The sequence below is a fragment of the Pyrgilauda ruficollis genome, unplaced genomic scaffold (genome assembly GCF_017590135.1).
Source record: "Pyrgilauda ruficollis isolate IOZ18807 unplaced genomic scaffold, ASM1759013v1 scaffold53, whole genome shotgun sequence".
NCBI classification, from domain to species: Eukaryota; Metazoa; Chordata; class Aves; order Passeriformes; family Passeridae; genus Pyrgilauda; species Pyrgilauda ruficollis.
Genome location: NW_024526933.1, coordinates 2947361 through 2972513, shown reverse-complemented (window position 1 = coordinate 2972513; position 25153 = coordinate 2947361). Strand labels below are relative to the sequence as shown.

At 36.8% G+C, this 25153-nt stretch overlaps 1 protein-coding gene across 9 annotated transcripts in view; it reads right to left on the bottom strand.

Annotated features, from left to right (window-relative positions):
- Positions 1-25142, bottom strand: part of AGTPBP1 (ATP/GTP binding carboxypeptidase 1) — a 62260-nt gene extending 37118 nt beyond the window's left edge. For 2 of the 9 annotated variants that reach the window (XM_041480720.1, XM_041480729.1), the window contains exons 1-12: positions 24999-25142; positions 16328-16459; positions 15246-15316; positions 7889-8019; positions 7295-7362; positions 6819-6882; positions 6310-6456; positions 5949-6080; positions 4026-4119; positions 2383-2420; positions 654-862; positions 81-258 (exon numbers count right to left, since the gene is read on the bottom strand). In XM_041480720.1, the coding sequence (XP_041336654.1) occupies positions 81-258; positions 654-862; positions 2383-2420; positions 4026-4119; positions 5949-6080; positions 6310-6456; positions 6819-6882; positions 7295-7362; positions 7889-8019; positions 15246-15277 (1093 nt within the window). In that variant the 5' untranslated portion in view covers positions 15278-15316; positions 16328-16459; positions 24999-25142. Of the gene's footprint in view, positions 1-80; positions 259-653; positions 863-2382; positions 2421-4025; positions 4120-5948; positions 6081-6309; positions 6457-6818; positions 6883-7294; positions 7363-7888; positions 8022-15245; positions 15335-16327; positions 16460-21553; positions 21796-22581; positions 22912-23943; positions 24086-24998 lie in introns of those variants that run through there. The other 7 variants (XM_041480722.1, XM_041480723.1, XM_041480725.1 and 4 more) reach the window with 7 other exon arrangements.
- Positions 25143-25153: the final 11 nt, after the last annotated feature.

The following is a 25153-nucleotide window of genomic DNA, read 5'->3' as shown; positions in this document are numbered from 1 at the left end:
AATTAAGTAGAATTGATTCCACTTTTCCATAAAGCAAAATTAGACATACTCAAAGACAAAGTACTACAAAATCACCATACCATCAGGAGGCAAATTGTACAGCTGAGCCACAGGACCACTGGCAGGAATAACTGGGAGTTGGAAATGGAAAGCACTTTTAATAGTTGGTAAAGGAAGACGATTTTTGGGAAAACATTTTCTCATTATTAGGCTGGATGTATTGACGAGAGGATCAAGAGTTCTTACTGCAAGGCACTCCTGTTAACAGGAAAATAAAGAAAAGTATTTCTCAAATTGAAAGTCAAATTACATTTATATACAATTTACAAAAAAATTGGTTCATGTCTTCTTTGAAGGACTGGAAAAACTACCAATTCAAATTCACCTTTAAAAATCCAAACTTCAGCACAGAAAGGCATTTTCACCCCCTCTTTTTTAAAAGTAAGTTCAACCACCCATCCCAGAAATAGCCACAGCAAAATAACAACAAATACAAATTTAATTCTATACTCTTTCCATGTTTCAGTGGGCTACAGAATATAATCCTTATTCCTATAATCAGGAATGACCATCAATCTCCTAAAAGAAATATGACAAACTTGATGTCATAGCCAAAAACAACAACATAAAAAACCCTATCAGGATAAACTTACCTGTGAAGTGTTGTAAAGAATTTTCATCCCATTGGCATCAAGAAATGCTTTTCTTCCCAGTTTGATATTTGTAACACTTTTAATGCACTGTAACACTCCTTTACGTATCAGCATATATCTGTGTCGACTATCGTGATGGTGCCAATCAACATAAATCGTTATAAGCACCTGCACATATCCTCTGTCTACAGCTCTCCTGGCATTTGTTTCTTTGCAAAAAAAGTTAGGAAAGAAAATTAAAATTGCCCAGTGACTTCGATATTACTTTCAAATTTTACTTTCAATGTTTAAATTACTCTTTTTATCCAAGTAACTGAATTGTTTCAGTTTGAATAGTATTTTAGCCACCCTTAGCAGAGTTTTACATCAACATAAATGGAAATGACTGGAAAACTAAGACCAGTAGCCTAAACCTCATTCTTGGAACATTTCACATAATTTTCATGGTTTCCTAGAAGAACAGCATGCATTACACTTAAAAGGCAATTGTAAGATGCAGTCACCCAGTAAATTAAAAACAAAAAATATTTCCACAAAGCATATATATCATTATCTACACACACTGTCCATATACAAGATTTGAAACAAACATCTTTTCACTTGCAATCCATATATTTTCCCAACTATCACTCAAATTTCATAAGCTGAAAATACTTCTACCCCAAATACTGGGTAATCAGTATGACAGCTGGAATATATATATATAGTAGACTAATGTTCTTATGAAAATATTTAATTATATAAAGTATATGAAGTTACAAGTTAAAACCACTAAGGAGAAGACATCTCTAAATAAATGAACAAGACCTCTTGTTTTAAAGACACACCTTTTGAACACCCCATTTTTCTCCCCAGTATTAAAGTTTAACTGCCAATTCACAGAATGGAATACTGACAACAATTTGGAAATATTTGTTTCCCTAAACTTCCCAAGGAGAAGTTGCAAAATTCATAGACACACAAACCTGTAAGACCAAGGTATCACACTGAATAAACATGAATAAACTCAGCACTCTGTGATAGTCAGTACAGAAATTTCTCACCATTTGTGTGAAATGGTTTTCATCACATCTCAAGTCTTATTCAACTCCACTAAAACTACTATGAATGCCATAACTTTAACACAACTATTTGGAGAAAATGAGTTTTTAGTTCCTTACTAGTTACAATGCTGGTTCAAAATCTGCAAAGATGACATTGGGAGGATCAATTGCTGCTGGCTGAGACAGCCCATGTCTGGAATCACACCACTGGTTTTGTTACCTTTAATTCCACTTCATGAGCATCACTGACAGATTTGTTACTGGGACCCAAATCCTAATTATTCAGGAAGGTACTGAAGAATACCTGTATTTTCCCTAGGCATCCAAGAGATATTTTCAGATGTATGTGTAAAAAAGAGGCACAGGAGTTAAGCTATAGGCATCTATTATTGAATGGCTGAGGTGAGTGAATGTAAAAAAATTTGTCCTCTTTGGACCTAGATCAGTTCTGCAGAAGCAGTGCAACCTTTCTGCTGCATAACTGATAAAGCACTAATCAAGTATTAAACATTCATGTATACACAACATAAATAAAGCATCAGAAACTTCAGAGAAAACTTATTTATAGGTTTCCTAGCCTTATTTTTGTTTTGGCCACCAATTTAATGCTTAGTTTTACTGTGTCCATATATACACACACACCCATTATAGCTCAAGTAGATATTTTCTTGTAGTCAAACACTTACTTGATTTTAGCAATGCAGCAAGTGTGTCTAAAGCAACCCTGTCAACATAACAAGAAAAGTCAAAACAGCAACCAACCAGTAAGCTTAAAACTGTACAAAATATTTACTGCTTACAGATTTATAAAGAGTCTAACTTCATGTTTTCCTGGTTGCACTGTAGCACAGACTTCACTTTTATATTACTACAAGATCATGTATTTGAAGTCTGATGACAAAACTTAAAAATATCAATGCAACATCTATACAAACTTCCAGCTTTTGCAAAAACACTGTGACAACGTAATGTTTATGACCGACACTCACTGGTTGTGATATTCTGAAATTCATGTCTTTGTTAGCAGCAGAACAAGTACTTCCACAAAGTAAAGGACATTATTTTAGAAAACAGTATGTCAATACCACCAGGCAGTATATGAATATACTGAGAAGCAATGCCCATCAATCTGCCCAACAACACAAGATGGTCAGCATGAGATTTTTCTTGTACTCAAAGATCTTCCCTCAACTCAACTGTGCAACTACAAAATGTATATACTTATTTTTCACCTTTTGTGAAGATAGACTTGATGCATCTGATCTTAGACCATAAAAAATGATATCATGATTAGTCACATCATAGAATAGTACGTCCAAATGTGGAATTTTAGCTGAGCCTTGAAAGAACAGGACACGTTTTTTTGAACCCTACTCCTGAGAACACAAACACCTGATTTTGATCACATATCAAAATGTGATCTTTTTGAAACAAAGTTAGAATATGCACAATATGAGATTAACACTTTGCTAATCAGATGAAAAACTTAGTACTGGTATGTACTTCAAAAAGGTGGAGTATATAAAGAAAGGATTATCTTCAGTTACATCCACTTGGCTACTTTTTAACACTACATTCACCCAAAAAATCCAATCCAAATCAAAAAACCCAACCAAACAAAAAGGCCCAAAATCTACAACCACCACCAGAATGGGAATCTAAAGTCACCACTTTCACCTACACAATGAATTTTAATTTTCTTAACATAATAGCCCACAAGACAGTAATTGCTGAGGCTTCCTATTCTATGTTTTGTGTCCTTGCTCCAGATGTCTATTTGCTTTGCAGAAAAATGAAAAAAAAAATCTATTATCCAAAAAAAGAGACAGTATCACACTAAAGCACAAAGCAAATAATAGAATAAGCTGACTTGGAAGAGGCACACAAGGATCATCAAATCCAACTCCTGGTCCTGCACAGCACCACTCCCAAGAGTCACATTCTGTGCCTGAGAGTATTGTCTAAATGCTCTTGAACTCTGTCAGGCTTGGTGTTGTAGAAACAAACTGAAAAATTATGGGATTGTCTTGATCTCCTTGTTATGATTTGGGGTTAACCACTGTACAGTTTCCATGCAGGAATATTAAAGATAAAAAATAATGTTTATTATTTTACCAGTACTGCAAATAGACATTCAAGTATTTTGTGTTTATCTACTGGGAAAAATTAAAATTTCTCATATTTGTGATACTCCTTCCCATCACCCTTCACTTTAATCTTCAAATATTAATTGCACTTAATTGCTCCAATATTGTTTTTCATTTACAAGTAAGTTTTGAAAAAACATACAAGGTTTTACCACATAGTAAATTAAAGAGATCTTACTTACTTCATAAGGCTAGTGTTCCTTTTACTAAAAGGGCCAATAATCTTAAACATCAGTTCTACTACTCCATTCTTTCCCAGAGATACTGCATTTACAGCTGGAAGTCAAAAGCAATCCATTTCAACATAATGTAGTAAGGAAAGGCGAAAGAAAAAGATCCATATACTCAAGACTAAAACTCACACAAGTTAATTTTCAAGTACAAAATATGCTGGAGATTTTAGTCCTTTAAGACTATACAGTGACAAGCAGACACTACACATAATTTGCATGATGATCCAATCCTGATAAAACTTGGAAAAGAAATCTTAATCATTACTTTACAAATAAAACCACATACTACTTCCAATGCAGGCTTCTGCTTTCTTTGTTACTAAGATACAACACAAAACCAATCTTCCTTATAGAAATTCACAGTTTACTGAAGCAGCGGGTTTTCTAAAATTTTAGGTTCTATGACTTGCTGTCATAAAACATGACTATGACCCTTCAGTATTTGGACAAACAGCTATATTCATGAGGATATGAAATCCAAGAGTCTGCTATAAAATTTTAAAATGCCAATTGGTATAGCTTTCCTGAACTACATGTTCTGAATACATGTTCTCAGAAAAAAAAAAATAAATATAAAAGTAATCTATTTGAACGGGAGCAAATGAAAAGAAATTATGCTAAGACCCATGTTAGAGAAATATGTCCTTAAAGTATTTGTTTGAAGTCAAACAGCCAACTCAAACACTGCTGACACAGACACCTGGCTGAGTTTAGCAACATGTTCTCCTAACAAACTAGGAAGAGAGTAGCTAAGAATTTACTTCAATATAATAAACGCTGTTATCACTGTAGAATTTAGTACGTGAACTCGAAGTGGCAATTTCATCATCATTAGCACCAACATCATACCAGAATCTAAGTCAAGTTAGGACTTACTCTAATAGTAACTGTACACAAACTTGAAGAAAATCAGAAAATTACAAACTACTACTACTTTTTCTTTTCATAAAGAGTGAGAAATACAGAAAAATAGAACTGATCTAAGAAGTCAAATTAGAGACTCAGTCCCATTTTTAGGATGAAGCAAGTTTTCAGATAAGCAATGTAACTAATGTAACTATCTGTATTAGACTTTTCACTTTAGGAGTGTTTCACCTCATTGCCAGGACAGCTCAATAGAAATAAAGCTTCCATGTTTTGAAAATATTGAGGCTTTACGAATTATTGCTGCTCATGTGAATGACCTGAAAACATAATCTTACAGATTATCAAATCAGTTCTCTGGGGGGGGAACATGGCCACGTGTTAAATTTCTTGCACATAAATAAGATTTACAACCATTTCAGGCTCAAATGAAAAAAATTAAAAGCGTCTAACTGACAGCAGAGATACAGAAAGAACCTCACTATTTTCATCAATTTTCTACTGCCTGCCCAAACAACTAGGCTCTTGTGGAAGAATGTTAGTCCAACAGTGGAGAGGGGAGCTCTTGAATAAAACAATTAAGGAAAAGGTTAAATTAAGAAATAATTAAGTTAAATTGAAACATTTTCTGTGTTAACCAAGTCTTAAATTGGTAATAAAGAAATAAATATAACATCAGAAATAAAAAACACGAGAAAGAATAATAAAGAGACTAATTATTTATCTCTAAGTGCTTCTGCAAGCAAACTGTTAGCATTTCTGGTTTAGAGCTTTAAACGTCAGCATTTATGCAAATTAGGTGGCTCAAAATTCCACACACCCAATAGCATTGATCAAAAAAATTTTTTTTGTAGAATTTAAGCATTTTGAGGATATAAGGAGAAAATTCTCAGAAAAAAAATAGTTTAAATAACTAACATTAAACAAGCACTCAGCTGATATTTTAACCTTATCTAGATAAAAAGCTTTATTCACATAGGAAAGAAAATAATTTCCTGCAATACTTACAGTTGGTTGAATAAACTCTTAATACTTGAAGACATGGCAATACTAGCCTGTGGTTCTGCAAATTATGCTTCACTAAATTCAATGGTATGTTTAGGACACCATTTATTCTTGCTTTCATGCCAATCTTCTTGTCTGACATCAAAGAAATATAAGAACAATCACACTGATTTTGCAATTGTTAAAAAAATAGAAGTTACTGAACTCTTTCTACTGAGGTCAACTCTGCTTATCTACTTTCCACCATTCTTTCCTCCCCTCTAATTTACTTCACTATTATTTTTCCTCTTTACCAGTTCTGAGTATGTGGATGCCTACACAATAACAGAATTATAAAACTGTAATTATTAAGCCATAATATCACCTTTTGGACCAATTTTTGCAAGAAGAGTATGAAGAAGCACCATTAGTTCTTCATTTGGTGGAGAGTCTTTGCTGGCAGTCAAAAGCAGCTGTAACAAGATTTGTGTCCCTCCTTTGCTGACTAAGACACTTGCTCTCCGACCACCACCTAGAATTAAAATTGAATTGATACAACTAAAGCCAAAGAACAATTAAATATCTAAGAGGCAGTTATAATGAAGTTAGGTTTTAAAACATCAGTATTTTCTTTATATATGACTGCACTATGCAAGAACATGCTAGACTTACACTTACAGCAACAAACTATTGTGTAGGATTATTAGAATGGTAACTTCAGTCTTTACATTCTTTTAATTCTGCATATGCTTCAGCAATCAACAACAAAAACCAAAATAATGATGCTTTATGAAAAACCCAACAACGATAAAATTAACTAGAGAAAACAAACAAAAAAAATCTGAAAAAGCAAGCATAAATATAATCATATATTACTTCTTAATGAAAACTTACCAACTGAGACTATCTCAATGAGAATATTCAATATATTTAGAATAGTTTGAGGATCTCTTGTATTCTGCAATAAAAAAAAGAGATCTGTGTTTAACATGCAGTCTAATAATGGTTTGGATACTTAAAGATAGGAGGAATTGCCACCACAAAATTAAATAGAACTTTGAATGTACCCACATAGCAACCATCCCACTATGCAGCCCAAATTAACCACAAAACCAATTAAAACACACTTGTAGTGTGGTACATCAATTAGAATTGATAGGTGACAAGCAATTTCTTAAAATATCTAAATATAAGGGAGAGAAAATCACAAGTAGGTTACTTGAAGAAGTATCTATTCATAACAGACCAACACAAGTTTTGAAGACTCAATAGGATAACAACATATTTCATAATACAAAATATATACATTTCATAATGATAGAATGCAAAACTGCTATGAACCCATAACCAAAAAAATTAAAATATTTTACCTCTAGGGTTGACAGGATAACTTCTATTCCAGTGGAGCCCTTAGAAGTCATCTCCTTCCTGGTTTTTTCTGTCACAGAAAAAGACCAGCATTGGCTTGTAGTAAAAAAAAATGTTATCATCTACAAATTGACAAGAAAATTTACACTGCAAATAATAAAACTTATTAAAAAATGCATATTTGTATGTACTAAGAACAAAGTAAAATACTTAAGCAATTTTAAAACTAATTTTTGTTTTCAATTATTCAACAATTTTGTGATGGCCTTGAAAAAAAAAATTAAGAAAAATATCAGTAGGAAAGCTGCCTTCCAGATACTTCTACTCTTTACATATATACAACATACAGACATATATACATATGAAGTGAGTTATTACTTAAATTATAGCTATTTGACAAACACAAAATGGACTCAGCACTACCAATACTATACTAGATATATTAAACATGGTCTTAAACAGATGTTTTCAACAATCAGTGACAAAAACAGATATATAATCAAGTGCACTAAATCAAAACTTAAGTCTAACAAGGGAGATACAAGAAGCAAGGGTCAAAAGGGAAACTACTAAAACCACAAAGCTTAGATAATTACCTTGACTCTGGACCAGATGAAGGATCCTTGAGGTAACATATCTGGCATTGTCTGATTCTCCTAATACAGAGTCCAAATTTATCTTCTCCAGCTGTGACAGCAGGGATACAGTCCGAGAACTGGCAGAAACACTACAAAAAAGATATTATTTTTCCATCTAAATCAGAGAAAAAAGCTCCTAACAACAGAAACTTGATGCTAGAGTAAAGGGTGTGACTAATTCACTTCCATATTTTATCTGGATTGGAAAACAGTCTTAATTCTCAATTCTAGCAAATTTACAGGTTTTGAAAAGCCTGCACTGTAACGGACTAATTGTATGTAACAGCATCTCCAAGAGCAACTGTGAACAGGGAAATCAGTTGCAGCAAGTAAATGCAGCTATGCAGCTATAGGTACAAATGTTCTTCATCTATGCCATCTAGAGCGACTTATATTTAATAATTTATGTTAAGTGACAGGATACCCTATCCAACCTGCCCTTCAAGGAAAAACTGGCTACAAACAGACTGAAAAACAGCTCGGCTCATAGGATGGCATTTCAGAAAAGGAAGAAAATAATGTCATTCGTGAAGTGAGCAAACTAGCACACACCAGCTGAAGAAAAAACCCACCATTTTGAAGAAAGAAACTTAAGATATTTTCTAAAATTATCATCCAAGTTTGGATTCGTTTTGACTGCAAGGGCATTTTGGCCTGCTGTCGTGGGTTTATGCTGGCCACAGGCCAGGCACCCAGCAAAGCTACTCACTCACTCCCCTCTGAAGCTGGACAGAGGAGAGAAAATTTAATGAAGGGTCATGGGTCAAGATAAGGACTGCGAGAGATCACTCACCAAATATAATCATGAGCAAAACAGGCTCAACTTAGAGATATGAAGTTAATTTATTACTGACAAAATCAGAGCAGGATAGTGAGAAAGTAAAATAACCCTTAAAAACAGCTTCCTGCCACCCTTCCTTCCTTCCTGCTCTGCCTGCTACCCCAGCAGCACAGGGAGACAGGGAATGGGGGTTGTGGCCAGTTCATCACCTGAGGCTTTTCCTGCTGCTCAGGGAGAGGAGTCATTCCCCTGCTGCACCATGGGGTCCCTCCCATGGGAGACAGTTCTTCATTAACTTCTCCAACATGGGTCCATCTCATGAGCAGCAGCTCTCAGTGAACTGCTGCAATGTGAGTCCCTCCCATGGACATAGTCCTCCCAAAACTGCTGCAGTGTGGGTCACTCTTTTACTAGGTACAGTCCTCCAAGGACAGGCTGCTCCAGCCTGGGGCCTCCCTTGGGTTCACAGACTCCTTTGTGCATCCACCTGCTCCAGCCTGGGTCTCCTCCACCAGCTGCAGGTGGATCTCTGCATCCCCATGGAGCTCCATGGGCTGCAGGGCACAGCTGCCTCACCAAGGTTTGCACCAGGGGCTGCAGCAGAACCTCAGCTCTGGTGCCTGGAGCAGCTCTTCCTCCTCCTCCTCCTTCTCCACTGACCTTGGTGTCTGCAGAGTTGCTCCTCTCACGTGTTCTCACCCTACTCTGGCCACAACTACATCTGCATAATAACTTTTGTTTTATTTCATCTTAAATCTGTTATCACAGCAGAGTTATCACTATTTCTGCCTGGCCCAGTCTTGGCCAGCGGCGCATCTGTATTGGAGCCACCAGGGACTGGCTGTGCTGGACATGGAGGAAGCTTCCAGCAGCCTTCCACAGAAACCACCTTGCAGCCTCCCCCCGCTATCAAAACCAGCAAACTCAATAGTCTTGCCAACAAAAAATTGACTTGAAAATGTATTTTAGTGTAAGACACCACTTCAGTCCAGGCATTTATATAGAGAAGTAGAAAGAAAGAATTGGTCTGTTTATTCTAAACAGAGTCAGTATAGAAACTGTTTTATTTGTTCTATACTTTCAGATCATAAAAATTATTCAGAATAGTTTTGAGATTCACATTCCTAAATAATTGGACCCATTACAGCCTGACAGTAATTTTTAAACAGATGTTTAACATTTTAATTGTAGTCATGCAATTAACTACAGGAAACTATGACTTCCATGCATGAACTACCTTGGCTTTTCATTCATAACATTAAAGTTCTAAAATAATCAACAATAATTCATTTTACACACACATTGCTTTATCTACAATAAAATTAAAGTCTACAATACTAGCTTTATGAATAGTCAGTCAGTTTTGTTTATAATAATGAGGAATTATTATTACTCCTTGATTTATATCTTACATCTGCGTAAAGGTTTTACACTTACTGTTAACTACTCAAATGTTAAAATTATGGGGAAAAGTTAGTTGAGGGAAAAAGTTATAAGCCATGAAGACAAATTGATGTGAGAGCTGCACAGGAAACTGCTTCCACCACTCTCACTTTTCCACACGGACATCTTAATGAGAAGCATAGCCAAAAATTAATTTCAGATTACAGATGATACTTAAAAGCTGCTAAGAACAAGAATAAGAAATGGATATATTAATTATAGCTCTGCTCTTAAATAGGAGTAATTTTATATTTTGAAGTAAGCCTATCACCTTCTCAAGTATTTGACAGACTTTGATTTAACTTTTTTAAAAATTTAATTATTAAAATGTTTAATTATTAAAATTTAATTATTTTTTCATCTAAATTAAATCTGTCTTGCATGCTGAAACATTAATTTCCTTGTGTAAGTAAAGCTTTATCACTCCAATCCTTTCTCATCATCTAACACTATGCTGAATAGTACAAAGCCGTTATTTGCATAAGCATTGTTTTGCTTCTCTCTGCTTCTCCGTTTATCCATTGAACTTGAAATGCTCCAAAATTGACACAAGATTGTAATGAAATCCACAAGCTCTGTTGATCTAATACACAAACTGACCAAATTATATAGGATGTTATCTTCACCAGCTCCACAAGCAAAAGAAGTAGGAGTCCAGCCAATCCACATGTAAGCCGATGTGTAAGAGAACTGCTGCTTCAGCCTGTGTATGTGTGTGCATGTCACTTCCACTGTGGTACACCATTGGTCCCACAATTAAATTAATGTAGTATGAAAGGTGAAAACAATCCAAGAAAGCAAAGCTGATGCTCAGGAATAATAAATAATAATAATAATAGCAGTAACAATAACAATTTTTTTAAAAGTTTTTGCAAAGATAGAATTCACTCATAGGCATTAAAATGACAGAGCAAACCTGATTTTTGACTGCTCCAGTCTGGAAAACTCAAGCAACACTGACACATGGAAGCCATTTACCAGGTACAAGAAGCTGGCATCTAACACAATTCCTCCATAGTTAATAAAAACTTTAAAAGGTTTAGGTAGGGTAAATAATTCTCGGTACTGGGTGGTATAACAACTTAAGTTCTAAGATTTAGAGTTATAATCTCCTCCTGGGGACAGAGTTTCTACCAACAGCAATAACTGCTTATTGCAGCAGAGATATCTTTAAAATAGTTTTAGGCTAGTCATCTTGTATAAAACCTTCCAACATAAATACAGCTATCTACTTTTCATGTCTTCCGCATACACAATTAAGCATCCCTAAAAATTAGCACCAGCCAACACTCAAATGCAAATAAACTCTTGATTTCCTCTTAGTTATGGTTGAGTTTTCTTCTTAAAACAAGAATTTTACTGTTATTTACCAGTATTCTACACTAATCTACATAGTGGTTATACAACTATTTGACAGTTTTCAATGCCTGCACAGTACCACAGGACAGGAATTATAGCAGCCAGACAGACATATAGCAGCAGAGTCGGTAATATTGCTGTGACCACCCATTTGACCTCAGAACAAAATGAAAGCACAAGTTGTAATGAGACTCTCTCATATTTGTAATGTAAACACGTATGTTTTGACCAATGTACCATTCAGCATCCAAATCTAGAAGACAGTTCTCCAAAATGGAGAGGCACCATGGAATTCAGTATTTTCAATCCCACAAGAATGAGTCAGAATGAACTCTGTCCTGTCCGAGGTATGTTTTCTCTCAAGCTGCCAACATTGTAGAACCTCAAATGAATTCCCTGAAGACTGTGGCCAGACTTGTGTGGTGACCAGACACAGAGACACAGCAGGAGCCAAAGACTCAGGGGGAAGAGCTGAGACTTTCCTGTGCTTGGACTTTCAAGGCACAAAAGCCCAAGGGTTCCTCTGTTCGTGGTCGCTCCTAGGAGGCACCAGCTGTGTTACTGCACCATGAGTAAATTGGTTTGTAGAATGAGACATTGGAGACTTTGCTAAGGGAAACCTGGGGTCAAACTGGTAAAAACACAATGCAGACCAGTCTCAACAATTCCAGCTGGAGTATCCAACATGAATTTGAATCATCACCCATCAAACTAGAAGAAGATTAACTATGGTTTCTACTCAGTCAAAAGCAATTGTCACAAAGAATGGGATGACTCAGACTGACCTGACACACCAACATGCAGGTCTCCAGATTTCAAGCTGCAGTGAGTACCTGAGCTTGTCACTGATGCTGGGGCACAGAAACAATATGAGACTGGTTTTGCCACAAGGTAAAGAACACTTCTGGTTATTAGGAGTGACATTTTTCACCCCATCCATTCTAAAGCCTTCTCATAAGAGCACTTGTCAATGAGGGTTACATAGGTCTCTATTATCTTTAATTCTGAAAAAAACATGACTAAAGAGCACCAGAAGAAACTTCTTAACACCATAAAAACTATTCTCTTCAGATCTGGATAAACACCAGAGCTGCTCTTCATGACACATATATGCCAAACCAGTCCCTGATGACCTGCAAAAATGATTCAATAACCAAAGGCAACCTCATTCTTTATATCCCTTCATTTGAAAGATTTTCTCCCTGAAGTTTAATATTGTCATTTCAGGCACTTCTTACTAGAAATGCAACTGTCCTTTATGTGTCCCAGTGACATGCCTCTCTAAGCACAGTATCTTGCACATACTTCCATCAAATATTCTTAACCATTTTCTGCATTTTACAAGAGTATTTTGAAATAATTTGGTCCTCCAGTAGTTTTGCGGGCCTTTCGAGCTTCAAGTTGACCATAACTTCAACAACATGCCTCTCTTACAGATCGTTAGTAAAAAACTAGAATATTTGCCACCATTAGCTGTAATCAGAAAGAGAGAGAGCACATCCAGAAGTAAATTGTGCACCATTTCCTTCTGACAGTCATCAACTACCACTGATGTTGTCTCCACTCAGTGCTCTACTCTGTCCAAAGACAACCAATAATTATTATTCTCTGACAGATTTACACTTTCTTTAAGCATCTTGAGGCCAAGTTTACCAGGCTTTGTTGATCTGGTACACTTCATGTCTCCACAGGCAGGAAACTCTTTCTTCATCCCACATTGAAATGCTACAGTTCAAAATGCCCCTTACACCACCACTTTGCATGCACAAAGGAAGAACCCCTGTCCTTATGTCAACTTAGAACATGACTCTAGCTAACCAGGGAGCTTTGTGGATTTCCTCTTTCTCTGGTCAGGAAAGCCACAAGTAGATAATACGGAAGCATGCCCAGAAAGTGAAGAACAGAGGACTTCAGGTCTTCACACTTGAAAGAGAACTACCTCAACAACGGGTTCACATTTGAAAGAGAACTTCCTCAACAAGAAAACATCTTCTCAAAGAGAGATTCCCCATTACAGGAACACTTCTTTCACTTCCAAAAGACTTAAGCATTTGAACTCTGATAATGAAGAAGCGACAGATTCACAATCCTTCATTACCCACCATATGCCACTTTCACTATGCAAATGCTAAAACACATCATTGTACCTTTCTACATGTCTACCCACAATGAGAAAGATAACTCTGAGCCATGGATGCTCATAAAAATTCAATTATCTTAGAATGGATTTTAGCTACTGACCATGCAAGAAGCCTTACAAAATACAATAGTCAAATGAGGGATGCCATTGGTTTCTCAATTATACCTACTTCCCCTGAAGCTGCAGTCAGCCAGCACACAGATGTATAAGGGAGTTCCTTCTTCCCCCACAGTAAACAGATCTGCATTTTGGCACGTTACCATGAGCCTTTAAAACAGGCAGGCTTCTCACAAGCTTGTTAGGATTTTATTCCAACACAAATAATTTCAAACTATGGTTTTGGGTTTTTTCCCTCAACCACTTCCACAGTTATCAAGTAATCATTAGAGAGCTGATACTTCTGATTATTCATAGTTATCTCTGTACACAGAGTCACCATAACTTATTCATGACTTAGGGCACAACTGTTTTGAATTGCAGGCATGGAAACTTTCATTTTGTCTCTGAGTAAAGAAGAATAAATGGCACTTAAGTAGCAACTTCACAAACACCTAATATTCTTTGTGATAGCAGATTTTATGCATTATAATTTTCAAGAATACTCATTGCTGACAGAGAGCTTGCTTTGCTTATCATAATGCCTAAGGGGCTAGCCTACCACAAGAACAAAACATAGAGTTTTTTTACGATTTCTTTTGATCTAACCCTCACAAAATCAGGAAAAACTGGCCTGATATAAACCCTAACCCTGTTCCATCCAAAGTCAGCAAAAGTAAGGATGATTCTACATACAAGAATTTAAAGTCAAATATTAAATAGATCCCAACATACAACATAATTCACAGCAGAGTATGTTCTTCATAAAAATTCACCTCCTCACACAGAAAATAACTAGTACTTCAGAAAACTAAGACTGAAGCCAGAATTCCCAATTTTGCTGATTTTCCTTTTTTTTTTTTTTTTTAAATCTGATTTAACAAGGTGGTTTAATCTGTGCTAGCTTAAGAAAAAAAAAGTAAGATTGAAAGCCTTTAAATTGTTTCCTGATGCTTAACAGCCTTCCAGAGAATCTCACAAATTTCTCAAATGCTAGTTAAGACAAGTCCACATGAAAATAACAAACACATCTTTTCAACCTGACATCTTCTGCATCCCACTTTGGTTTGTCCTAGCTATGTGCTGGATTGCAAGATTGTTGCAGGATGACATCTTAAGACAAACTCATGGCTTCTTATAGAGTATTATAAATGTCTTTAATTCCTTCAGTAGAAAAAACTTTTTGTTTTACCAATATGTGCATAAAATTATGAAATCAACTAAAATTTCAATTAAATTGAATATGTATTTTATATTTGAACATGTCTAACATTAACTGAAAATTTAGATTTAAAAAGTTATTTATTAAATGTGAAGATACTTTGTGTTAAGCAATATTTACTCCCTCAGTGTTTCAGGACACCAGCTAGAGACTCACAATTTGTATTTCATTTATCTTACTAAGAAGATAAAGATACTCTTACCAAGATAAAGACTGTTTTTTCACAGGTCTCAAATAGCTTGATGTTAAGAGGTGACTGTAGTTTTAAATTTACCTTTTTTCAGATGATGCTTTTGCTTTGTTCATATCGGAAATACAATTCTTCAAATCACCATCTCTGACAACCTGTAAGATATTAAACAACTACATATTATTGACATCTTTTGTTCTTTAGAGATGAAATGCTGACACCATACTGAATGTCACTTTACTAGAAATGCTAAATTAAGTTAATTCACAGTGATTGTATTTCTACACAATGTCACAGGCTCTTCTCCCTTCACACTATTTGATCCAACTTTTAAAATAAACTGTTGCTTTTTAAGTATGGAGTGTGATTCTGCATTATTATTTAGGTCTACCAAAGTTCAGAAAGACTGATTACAATAAAACAGAGACTTGTATCAGTCTTTTACTAGACATTATTTTCCTGCCAATGACAGAATTTTATCAAGTAAAGTTTTTGCTGAAGCCAGTAAATACATTTCTTAAGCTTACTTGACAACACTATGAGATGCCACAACATACTGATTTCTGACTTCATGTATCTATAGAACAACTAAGGCTAGAGGCACAGCGAGAAACATGGAGTATTTGGTGTTCTTATTTAAGCAGGGCCTCAATACATTCCTTGGACAGAAACCATATCGTGCCAAGGATTCAATTTTCCTATCCATCTAAGGACATAGTGTCCTCAGGGCACATCGCTTCCTCAAATGGTGCCTCCAAGCAATTAAGGTTGCAGCCTACAGGACCATTAACTGAGCACCACTACTTCCATCTGAGATGTACTATGAGTGACAGACAAATACTCCCACTGTGAAAAAAAAAAATTGTCCTCTAAGAGCTCAGTGGTAAATTTAGAGGTAGAAGACAGAAAAGGAGAAAATGGATGTTCAAAGAAACTGAACATTGGAATTGAGAAATGCAGGCAAGAAATTCAGCCAACTACACACATACAGCTACCCACCACCCCCTCCCCCATCCCCTTCTCCCCAAAGAAATTTGCAAAAGCTCTCAAAAATCCTTATTGTTCAGCACATAAAAATAATCAGGTTTTTATTACTGGTAAATTCCACTCCACTGCTAAAAGCCTAAAGCAGATGAAGTATGAAACAGGCTTATTTCCAGACTTACCTGAAAGCAGAATATTCTCCCAGCAGCCAGGAAGAAAATGCTTAACTTTTCACAAGAATTCCAGCTTGACTCAAGTTAACAGGTGTCTTAGCTTTGTCCACGCACCCTTCAGGTGAACAGTATGTTGAAATTCTTTAAACAAAACAAAAAGTTACAAGAGAAGAGCTGTGTCCACCCCATTGCTGACAATTTCATGAATTACAAAGTCTGGATTTTTCCAGCCATGTTGCTGGTCTTACTGGGTGGAAATCAGACCCTTGGATTCAAGTAACCAAGAGCTGTTTTGCTTCCAGCAAAAGTAGGACCTGCTGTCATGCAGATGATGAACAGTCTGCCAGTGCCAATAGTGTCTATATATTATTGTGTACTGAACTGCTGCGCAAGTGGAGCCAGCTACTAAGCTGAACAATCTTGAACTGCAAGGTCTTAGTTTGTTTGTCTAAACTCACCACAAAGTATGTCAGTAAGTATTAAAGTGCTTACTGACGCTCAGGTCAAGGGGAGAAGTCAAGTGAAAAAGAAAAAGCACAAGAAAAAAAAACAAAACAAAAAACCCAACAAAATTAACAACAGATGAGAAGGAGCAAGAAAAAATGAAGAGATAAATACACACAGCAGCAATCCAGAGAGATGTGGTGGGATATCTATGCATTCTAAAGAAAAAAAAAAAAATTCTCTTTAACATTTGAGTAGGTAATGCAAAAAAAAACCCCTTCCAAATTAATTTAAAACTTTTAATATTATCCTTATTTTGAATACACACTTAATAGAAAGCTAAAGGCAGAAGGTGAATGAATTTACATGTATTTTAAGCAATCCACTTGCCTTTCAGTGATATCAGAGCAGACAAAAAATTAGCATCAGTTCTGCTTGCAAAGGACGAACAACTGAATGAAAGCACTTCAATTTGGAGGGAAGCAGGGGAGAGCAAGAAGTGCTGACTAAGTAGAACTCCAAACCAATAAATGCTGGATTCTCTGCAATCTCCCTTTGCCTTTCCACCTTGCCTGTGAAATGTTATCTCATTCATCCTCCCATCTAGACAGGGGAAACAGGCAGTCTCCACAAGACCAGAAAGCTGCACTGTAATAATTACTCTAATAATGCTATCAACAGTACAATAAATTATATGGCCTGCATGAAGTTACAGGCAATTTTCACATTTTCCTTTCTCCTCAGAAAAGCACATATTTGCCTCACTCCTAGGTGAATTCTTTGTCACTGAGTCACCTTGCCTGCTGATCCAGATTTTCAATACCCAGAAAATTTGACACTCACTCACAAAGTTCATAAGCAAAGAGGATATCCCCTCCAGCATTTACCTTTCATATGAAATTCTGACATTTTCCAAAATCTAAAATTAAGAATAATATGGAATCCGTGGAACTCCTAGTTCTTGGACAAATACTCTAACCACAAAACTACCAAATGGCAAGGACCATCACAAAGCAGGTTTTTTTGCTCAAAACAATGGCTAAAGGAATGAATGTGCACTGTTTCAATCAGACCTCATGCTCAGATGTGTCTATTAGGCATTACTGGGAGTGCCTACCGAGGACTTGTACAAACTCCATCCTCCTGAATATTGAGTATATATCTATATATGTATATGTACTAGATGCACAGCAAGATGCCCAGCCACTCTAAGGCAGCAATAATTCTGGTCAGATGTCATAACAGGATTCAGAGGAGATTTTACTGACACAAGTTCTGGGGGTCCCAAAGTAGCAAGGATGTGGACTTGCTGAAGCGAGTCCAGAAGGGGGCCATAAAAATGACTGGAGTGATGGAACAATTCTCCTATACAAAAAGAGGCTGAAAGAGTTGGGACTCTTCACCCTGGAGACGAGAAGGCTCTGGGGAGACCTTAGAGCAGCCTTCCAGCACCTAGAGAGAGCCTACCAGAAAGCTGGATAGGGACTTTCCACAAGGGTGTGCAGTGATATGTCAAGAGGCAATACATTTGCTTTAAAATGAAAGGAGGAAGGTTTAAGTTAGACACTAGGAAGACAAAACACAGTCACCATTACAACAGTTTATGCTGCGCATTTCTGTTGTCATTTTAATAACATCATACTTGAAAGAAGTTGTCATAAAATAAACACACAATAATGTCACATCTGAGGCTCAAAATTTTCATTTTAACCAATAGCACCTCTACTTTCACGTTAGGTTTTTCTTTCTCATTGAAACTGGCAGAAATACTACCTCTCAAAACCATGGAGAGTTTTCATGCTAAAATCCTGCTATTAAAACTTTCTCTGACAGGAAAAACGGATAATCTCTCTGTTGCTGAAGCACATTCTCAGTTTGCATAAACAGAATTCACATGTTCAATTGACCCAAATACTTTAACACAGAACATGCCTGCCCTGGAAGGACAAACGTAATTTTAATAAAATTTAAAGTACCTTTGCATTTTCTTTACTTAAAAGCCTCTCACACCTCAAAAACCCAGCAAGACCAAACTACCACACACAAGAAACCCACCCATATAATTTTTAAAAAAACACCACAAAATCCCAACAACAACAAAAAACCCCATAACCAGAAAATAGACTACTTCAAAGAGCCAGAGATGTCTGAAATTTTCCATGGCTAATTCTAGGATCTTTCTGCAAAATGCTTTGTAATTACATTTCAAAAAACACAGTTCTCTCCAAGGGAAACTAGAAAAATCAAAACCAAGTATTGATATACAAAGTTTATCAATACTACTGAATCTGTTCTACTTGCACAACATTCCATTAAGTTTTTATTTTCCAGAAACTTCTGTTCTTAATAAATATTATACAGCAAGGTATATTTCTTGAGTCTGTTAAGTACATATTAAAACACAGTATCTTATTATCATAAACCCAGGAGTTGCTAAAACCACATATCAAATTATACTTTTCAAGAGAAAAACCAAAATTTAAGTTTTTTATGTCTGTCTACCACAACAGACAAAAAACCTGTAAGACTGTTCATCTATACATATATATATCTCTACGTTTTGATTTTGTATCCAAATCTTGGTGCAACCCAAAATATTTTCAAAGCCAAAGCTCAGACTTCACTTTTGATTATCAAGGAGCTATTGATTTGAAAGGTGAAAAAAGTAACAAGTCTGCAGCAACTAAGTAATTGCTTTGATGTATACTTATTTATGAGACACTGCAAGTAAGTAGCAGAATAAAACCTTTGGTAAACGCTGCAGTACAAAAAAAGAAGCAAACTAGTACACAGAAAAAGGAAGAAGTACAAAATCACAGGTGACAGAATAGTGTCAAAATGCAATACATTAAAAATTAAATAGAAAAACTATAGGTATGAACTGAGAAAACACGTAATTATGTAAAAGGTCACAAATGCTAGGCAGAAGAGAACCTATTGAAACCCTGAAGCTGGTTACATTCTGGGCTTCCAAAAGCACTTCTACCTCTCACAGAAGTACATGTGTGTTCCCCTAGTTCAGTGCAGATTAAATCACAAGCAAATGCACTTTTCATATTACCTCATTTCATGTATCCCCAAGTCTCAGAAGCTGTTCATGGGTCAAAACATTCTTTTTCAAAGTACTTATAAGTCTGTTTAAACAAAACCATATAAAAAGACTTTTGCATTCTTTGTGCTGTAGGCAATCTTAATTCCAAAATACCACTTGTGGTTTATGTTTTTAAACATTGAAGTAAATTGTTTGCAAGAACAGGCTATTTACCTAAGTGAATTCACACTTGTAGGAATATATTCTGTGTTAAAAATTTAGAATAACCAGCAACACATGGAAGCAAGTCATGGTCTCTGTAGCAACAGCAACCTAGCCAAAAAGCTTGTAGAGAGTAGTAAACACCACGATAACCAGCATTCTAAATATGGCAAAACCACATAAAAAACACACTATACAGAAGTGAGCAGTATGTTACCTAGCATTACACAAAAGAATTATTCATCAGGACAGCAGAATACTCTTCCTTTGACAGCAGTAAGAAATGGCCACTGCTATTAACACAGTGGTGCTGTCTCCCCCATCTCATCCTCTTGCACCATAAGGAGAACTGCACCTTTGCAAAAAGTACCAGCAATTATACCTTAAGTAGCTCCTTCCTCTATTTAATCCTTTATTCTTTCATACCTACCATATTGTTTTCAAGTTTAGTGTCTCAAATGACAACTTACAAACTATAATTTTGAAAAAAATGGTTAGTTGTGGATTGTTTTTTGGGTTTTATTCCAAGAATGCAGTTCTATTTTAATTGCATACAAACTAGTAAAGTTACTGCACATGAACAATTTCTTTAATAAAAACGTGATACTTAATGTTAGGTAAAAGAAATATCACAAACTATCTGGAGATGGCAGAGTTATTTGTACAAACTACTTTATATTCCAAAAGTTCAAGCCACAGAACAATCCATAAAAGCTTTGGTTGCCTACAAACCATACTAAAAATCTGGGGAAATCCTTCCAGCTTCACAATTAAGTTTCAAGTTGGCAAACACTACATTGTACTCAATCACAATCCAGTAAACAGAACCATATACATAAAGACTGATAGAATGATAAAGAAAGAATGAAAGAATGATAACTAATATGGTACGGAGAATCTGTTTCCTGAAGTAGACTACTCCCAGCCCAGTTCCTGAATCTTTACAGGCACTGGAAAACAAAAACAGACACTCCTCCCCACCCCTGGCCCTACCCCTACAGCAAATGCTGTTTCATAGGAATTAAAGTCCCAGTCAATAGCCCAGAGAGAGTCAATTATCAGGATCAGCTGTTTTTTTAAATTGAATTGTAAAATAGGATGGAATGGCACTGAGTACACACTGAAGAGCTGTCTGTTCCTAAGATTTAATATATAGCATATATAGCAGTAGAAAAAGTTTGTGTCATCAAAGTATTATAATATACCTAAAAGTACCTTAGAAGTGTTTCTTCCATGAGAAAAGGTTTGTTCAAGATAGTAGAAAAACTATTTCTTCCAGATGTAATTTTAAGACTTTATGTGGAAATGGCAGAAAATAGTCCCTTACCTAATGACTACCACGTCCTCTAAGCAGAAAAAAACAAAGAAGTTTTTGGTGGAAGAGAGCCTAATTCATAAATCTAAAACAAAATGAAAAGGCTAACAACCCTCACTCATCACAGAAAAAATACTTCTGAAAAGCAGTTACTGCCTTTCCCTTATGCCATTTACTATAAATATTTATAGGAGGGAACAAAAAAGTCAGCTGATTAGCTTACCCATTGCTGCATTATAGCAAAGTGCCGACTTTTTGACGTGACTAGATAAACTGCAGCCTGTAATCAGACATTCAAAATGACATACATAAAACTTCACAGACAACTGAAGCACCCAAGTCCTTTACAGCAAGTCGCCAACTATGTCATGCAGCCATTAGCACCAGACCACTTGACTGCAGAAACAAAGTCTGACAAAAGTAGCCAAAAAAACTAAGCAAGCAAGCAAGAAAAGCATTCGCTGGGAAAGGAATAAAACCAGTACTTTATTTCTTGCCTGGAAAGAAGCTCCTAGAAAGTTACTAGCATTGCAGGGATAGGGTTACTTCAAGATATGACAAACTTGCTGTCATCGGGGTCACATAGTATCACGTTCAAAGCTTACGTGATTTAAGCTGACAGAAATACTGCAAAAGTCAGCTACTTCTTGCCCAGCCAGCATAACCCTTTCCTCAGGTAGAAGGTGAATGGCACGGGTAGGGAGGAGGAAGCAATAAAAATAGCCAGAAGGAAAAGGACAACAACAGCAGAAATAGCAGAAATTAGGTATTTCCCTACACCAAGAACTGAACAAGAACTGGAAACCTAGGAACTTTTGCCAGCTATTGGAAAAGCTTAATACAGTGGTAAATGTCAGAGGTGCTTTCTAGCACATAACCCAGTGATTACTCCTTTGAGTTACACTGCCTTGATGGTTAAGGTCAGTCTGTAAAAAAAAAAAACAAAAAAAAAAACAAACAACTCAAAGATCTAAACTTCCTAGTTCACTAACTTCATAAAGCAAACGTGCAATCCTGGTTTTAATCCAGATTTAAAAAACAAAAAAAAAAAAAAAAAAAAAAAAAAAAAAAAATCCATGGCTCCATGTTGCAGATTTATCTACTCAAATACACTTCAAACCTCACTGGTGTGCAGAAACACAATCATAACAACCCATAATACTCCCAGTAACTGTTCTTCCTTTCAAAATTTTGATTTGTACCATTTAGCTTATGAATTACACTTGGAACAATTAAAACACTATTACCTACCTCCAGTATGCAATGCCTGGGCACTCTGCTTCTCAGTAATTTTAAGTCTTATAAAGGATGTAGTGGAAGTTTTTATGTGCCTTGTAATATAATAAATGTTTTAGGGTGACATTTGCAGGACTGCTGCCTCTGCAGCTGTTGCAAAAGAAAGGAAGGATGTTTGGGTGCTCCCTCCTCTCCACTACTTGCAGTCTTTCTATGGTTACTGCATTTCCAAATGGAAACCATGCTGAATCACCCATGTATCCAGGACACACACTGGATAGTTCATAATCTTCTTGATGCTTAGCACAGGATATTGGACAGTTAAGCTTTGGACAGTGGCAGGGCCTGAAAACATACCCAGAGATACACTGCTGTTATAAATCTCTCCTAAGCACTCACACAAGCAGCTGCCTTGTTCAGCACTCTCACACTCACTCCAAGAAACCTGACTTCCCCTCTAAGTTCTTTAAGGAGTTTCAACACTTCAGTAACTGCAGTTATACTCCAGAGCCAGGGCGATTTGATTAGCATTCAGTGCTTTTGAACATTAGCAATTTGTATCACGGGAGCAATCTCCTAAGAGCAAGCAGCTCACAGATACTGGAATTCAAGGAGACGTTTCAAATAACATACTGAGAGCCAAAAAACAGGTGATCCCCAACTGTGTCTAGCAGAGTATCACCATGAATTCTAAAGACTGCAAAGTTTCTAATCATGTGACACACTGCTGACAAGCTGTTGAGTGAAAAGCTGAATGTCTTTCCTAAACTAAAACCTAAACTCAAGGTGAAATAGCAAACTCCTCCTGTAAGCTAAAAGGACTTCACAGAGCCCTTCACATTTTTCTCTTTACATGTAGCTTCTTACACATAATTTCAGGGAAGCTGCTCCTAGCAGCAGTAAGATAACTAATACAAATCTTCTGCCAAGACAACTGAATATTTTTCAAGCTCAAAAGCTTAAATTTGGAAAATAATCTGTGATGTTCTTAAACATGAAAACTAAAATATGAGCACTGCCACCTCCAACACCTGAACTGAAAGTTAAGCCTGAGATGAGGTATCACTTCACACAAACATATATCAGGTATCACTTCACACACCACGACTGCTCCTTGGTTTAAGATAATTTCCACCCTTTTTGAAAAAAAATAAAGACAGAATCCTTTTTTTTTTTCAATGAAACTTTTTTTGAAAAAGATATTTTGCTTAATTTATACTAGTATTAAAAAAAAATCACAGTAGTGAACTGATACATCAGAAATTATGTGTTAAAATTATCTTGACATTAAATATGAAAGTCTTCTGGAAGGGAGATTATTTTGTCACTCCCCAGCCCAAGACATTAAAAGATATTCCAACACAGACTTGCACTCACAACACACAGGATGCGGTATAACTTCCAGAAAAACTCTTTGGTCGTAAGTATAATTTCAGTGAAGGACCAACCAAAAGGTGGGGCTATCCCATCAGCAACATCCAGTCACTCAGGGTTACACAAAATACACACTGAAAGCTACCTGCAAAACAGAGAAGCTTTTTTATGAAAATGACCTATAAAGGTAGTGCAGACACATATTTCTTTAAAGAAACATCATTCATGGGAATACAATGAGCTAATTTCCGAATGCTGGAAAAACTAATACACAAAAATCAACATTCACACCACAAGGCCATACAGAAGTTTCATGGTGTTTTTACACCATACAGGTACAAAGGAATTCACTTTCCACTTATATATACTATTGCAAGATTATTGCTCTAAGTAACCACAACAGTTCATCCAGCTGAGGATTTCTAAATATCTCATGCAAAGCTTGGTGCCTGAAAGCAGTTTACACTGAAGAAAAACAGTTTACAAGAAGAAAAACACCACCCCACCCTGATGTGCAACCTATTTCTCAGACCTCTGTCGAACTGGTACCTACAAAGAAACACGACATTCAAGCTCATATCTACTTCTATCTCCTGGAAAAAAAAAAAAAAAAAAAAAAAAAAAAAAAAAAAAAAAGCAGGAAAAGGAAAAAAGGAAGAAAAAAAGAAAACGAAAAACCAAACCCCAAATGTTAACAAACTGCTACCCACAGAGCGTTAAGTCAAACAGACGTTGGGCAGGCCAAGTCGTACGGCACATGAGGCAAATGTTATCCCAACAGCTGTATTTTCCACCCAGTGCCCATGCTGGGCTGTCCCTCCGGCGGGGCAGCGGGGGCAGAGCCGCAGCGCTCGGGGCCCCCAGGGCTCCCGGCAGCCCTGGCTGATGCAGGCCCGCCCGGCAGGGCGGGAGGCGCGCACGGGCCGGCTGCGCACCGCACGGAGCGCGGGGACAAGATCGTCCCGCGCCCGGCGCGGGGCTCCGTGCCACCGGCGGCTCCACCCCGTGCCGCGGCAGACCCGACCGCGGCCAGGCCCGGAAACCAGGACCGCTCCTACCGTAGGGCCTGCGACCATCTCCGCGGGCGAGAGCGCGCAGGGCGCGGCTCCCGCAGAGACCCGCCGCGCTCGAGCGGCCCCGCACGCATCCACCGGTGCCCACAGGGACGCGCCCGGCAGCTCCGGGTAGCCCCGCACGGAGGAGCCTCGTCCCG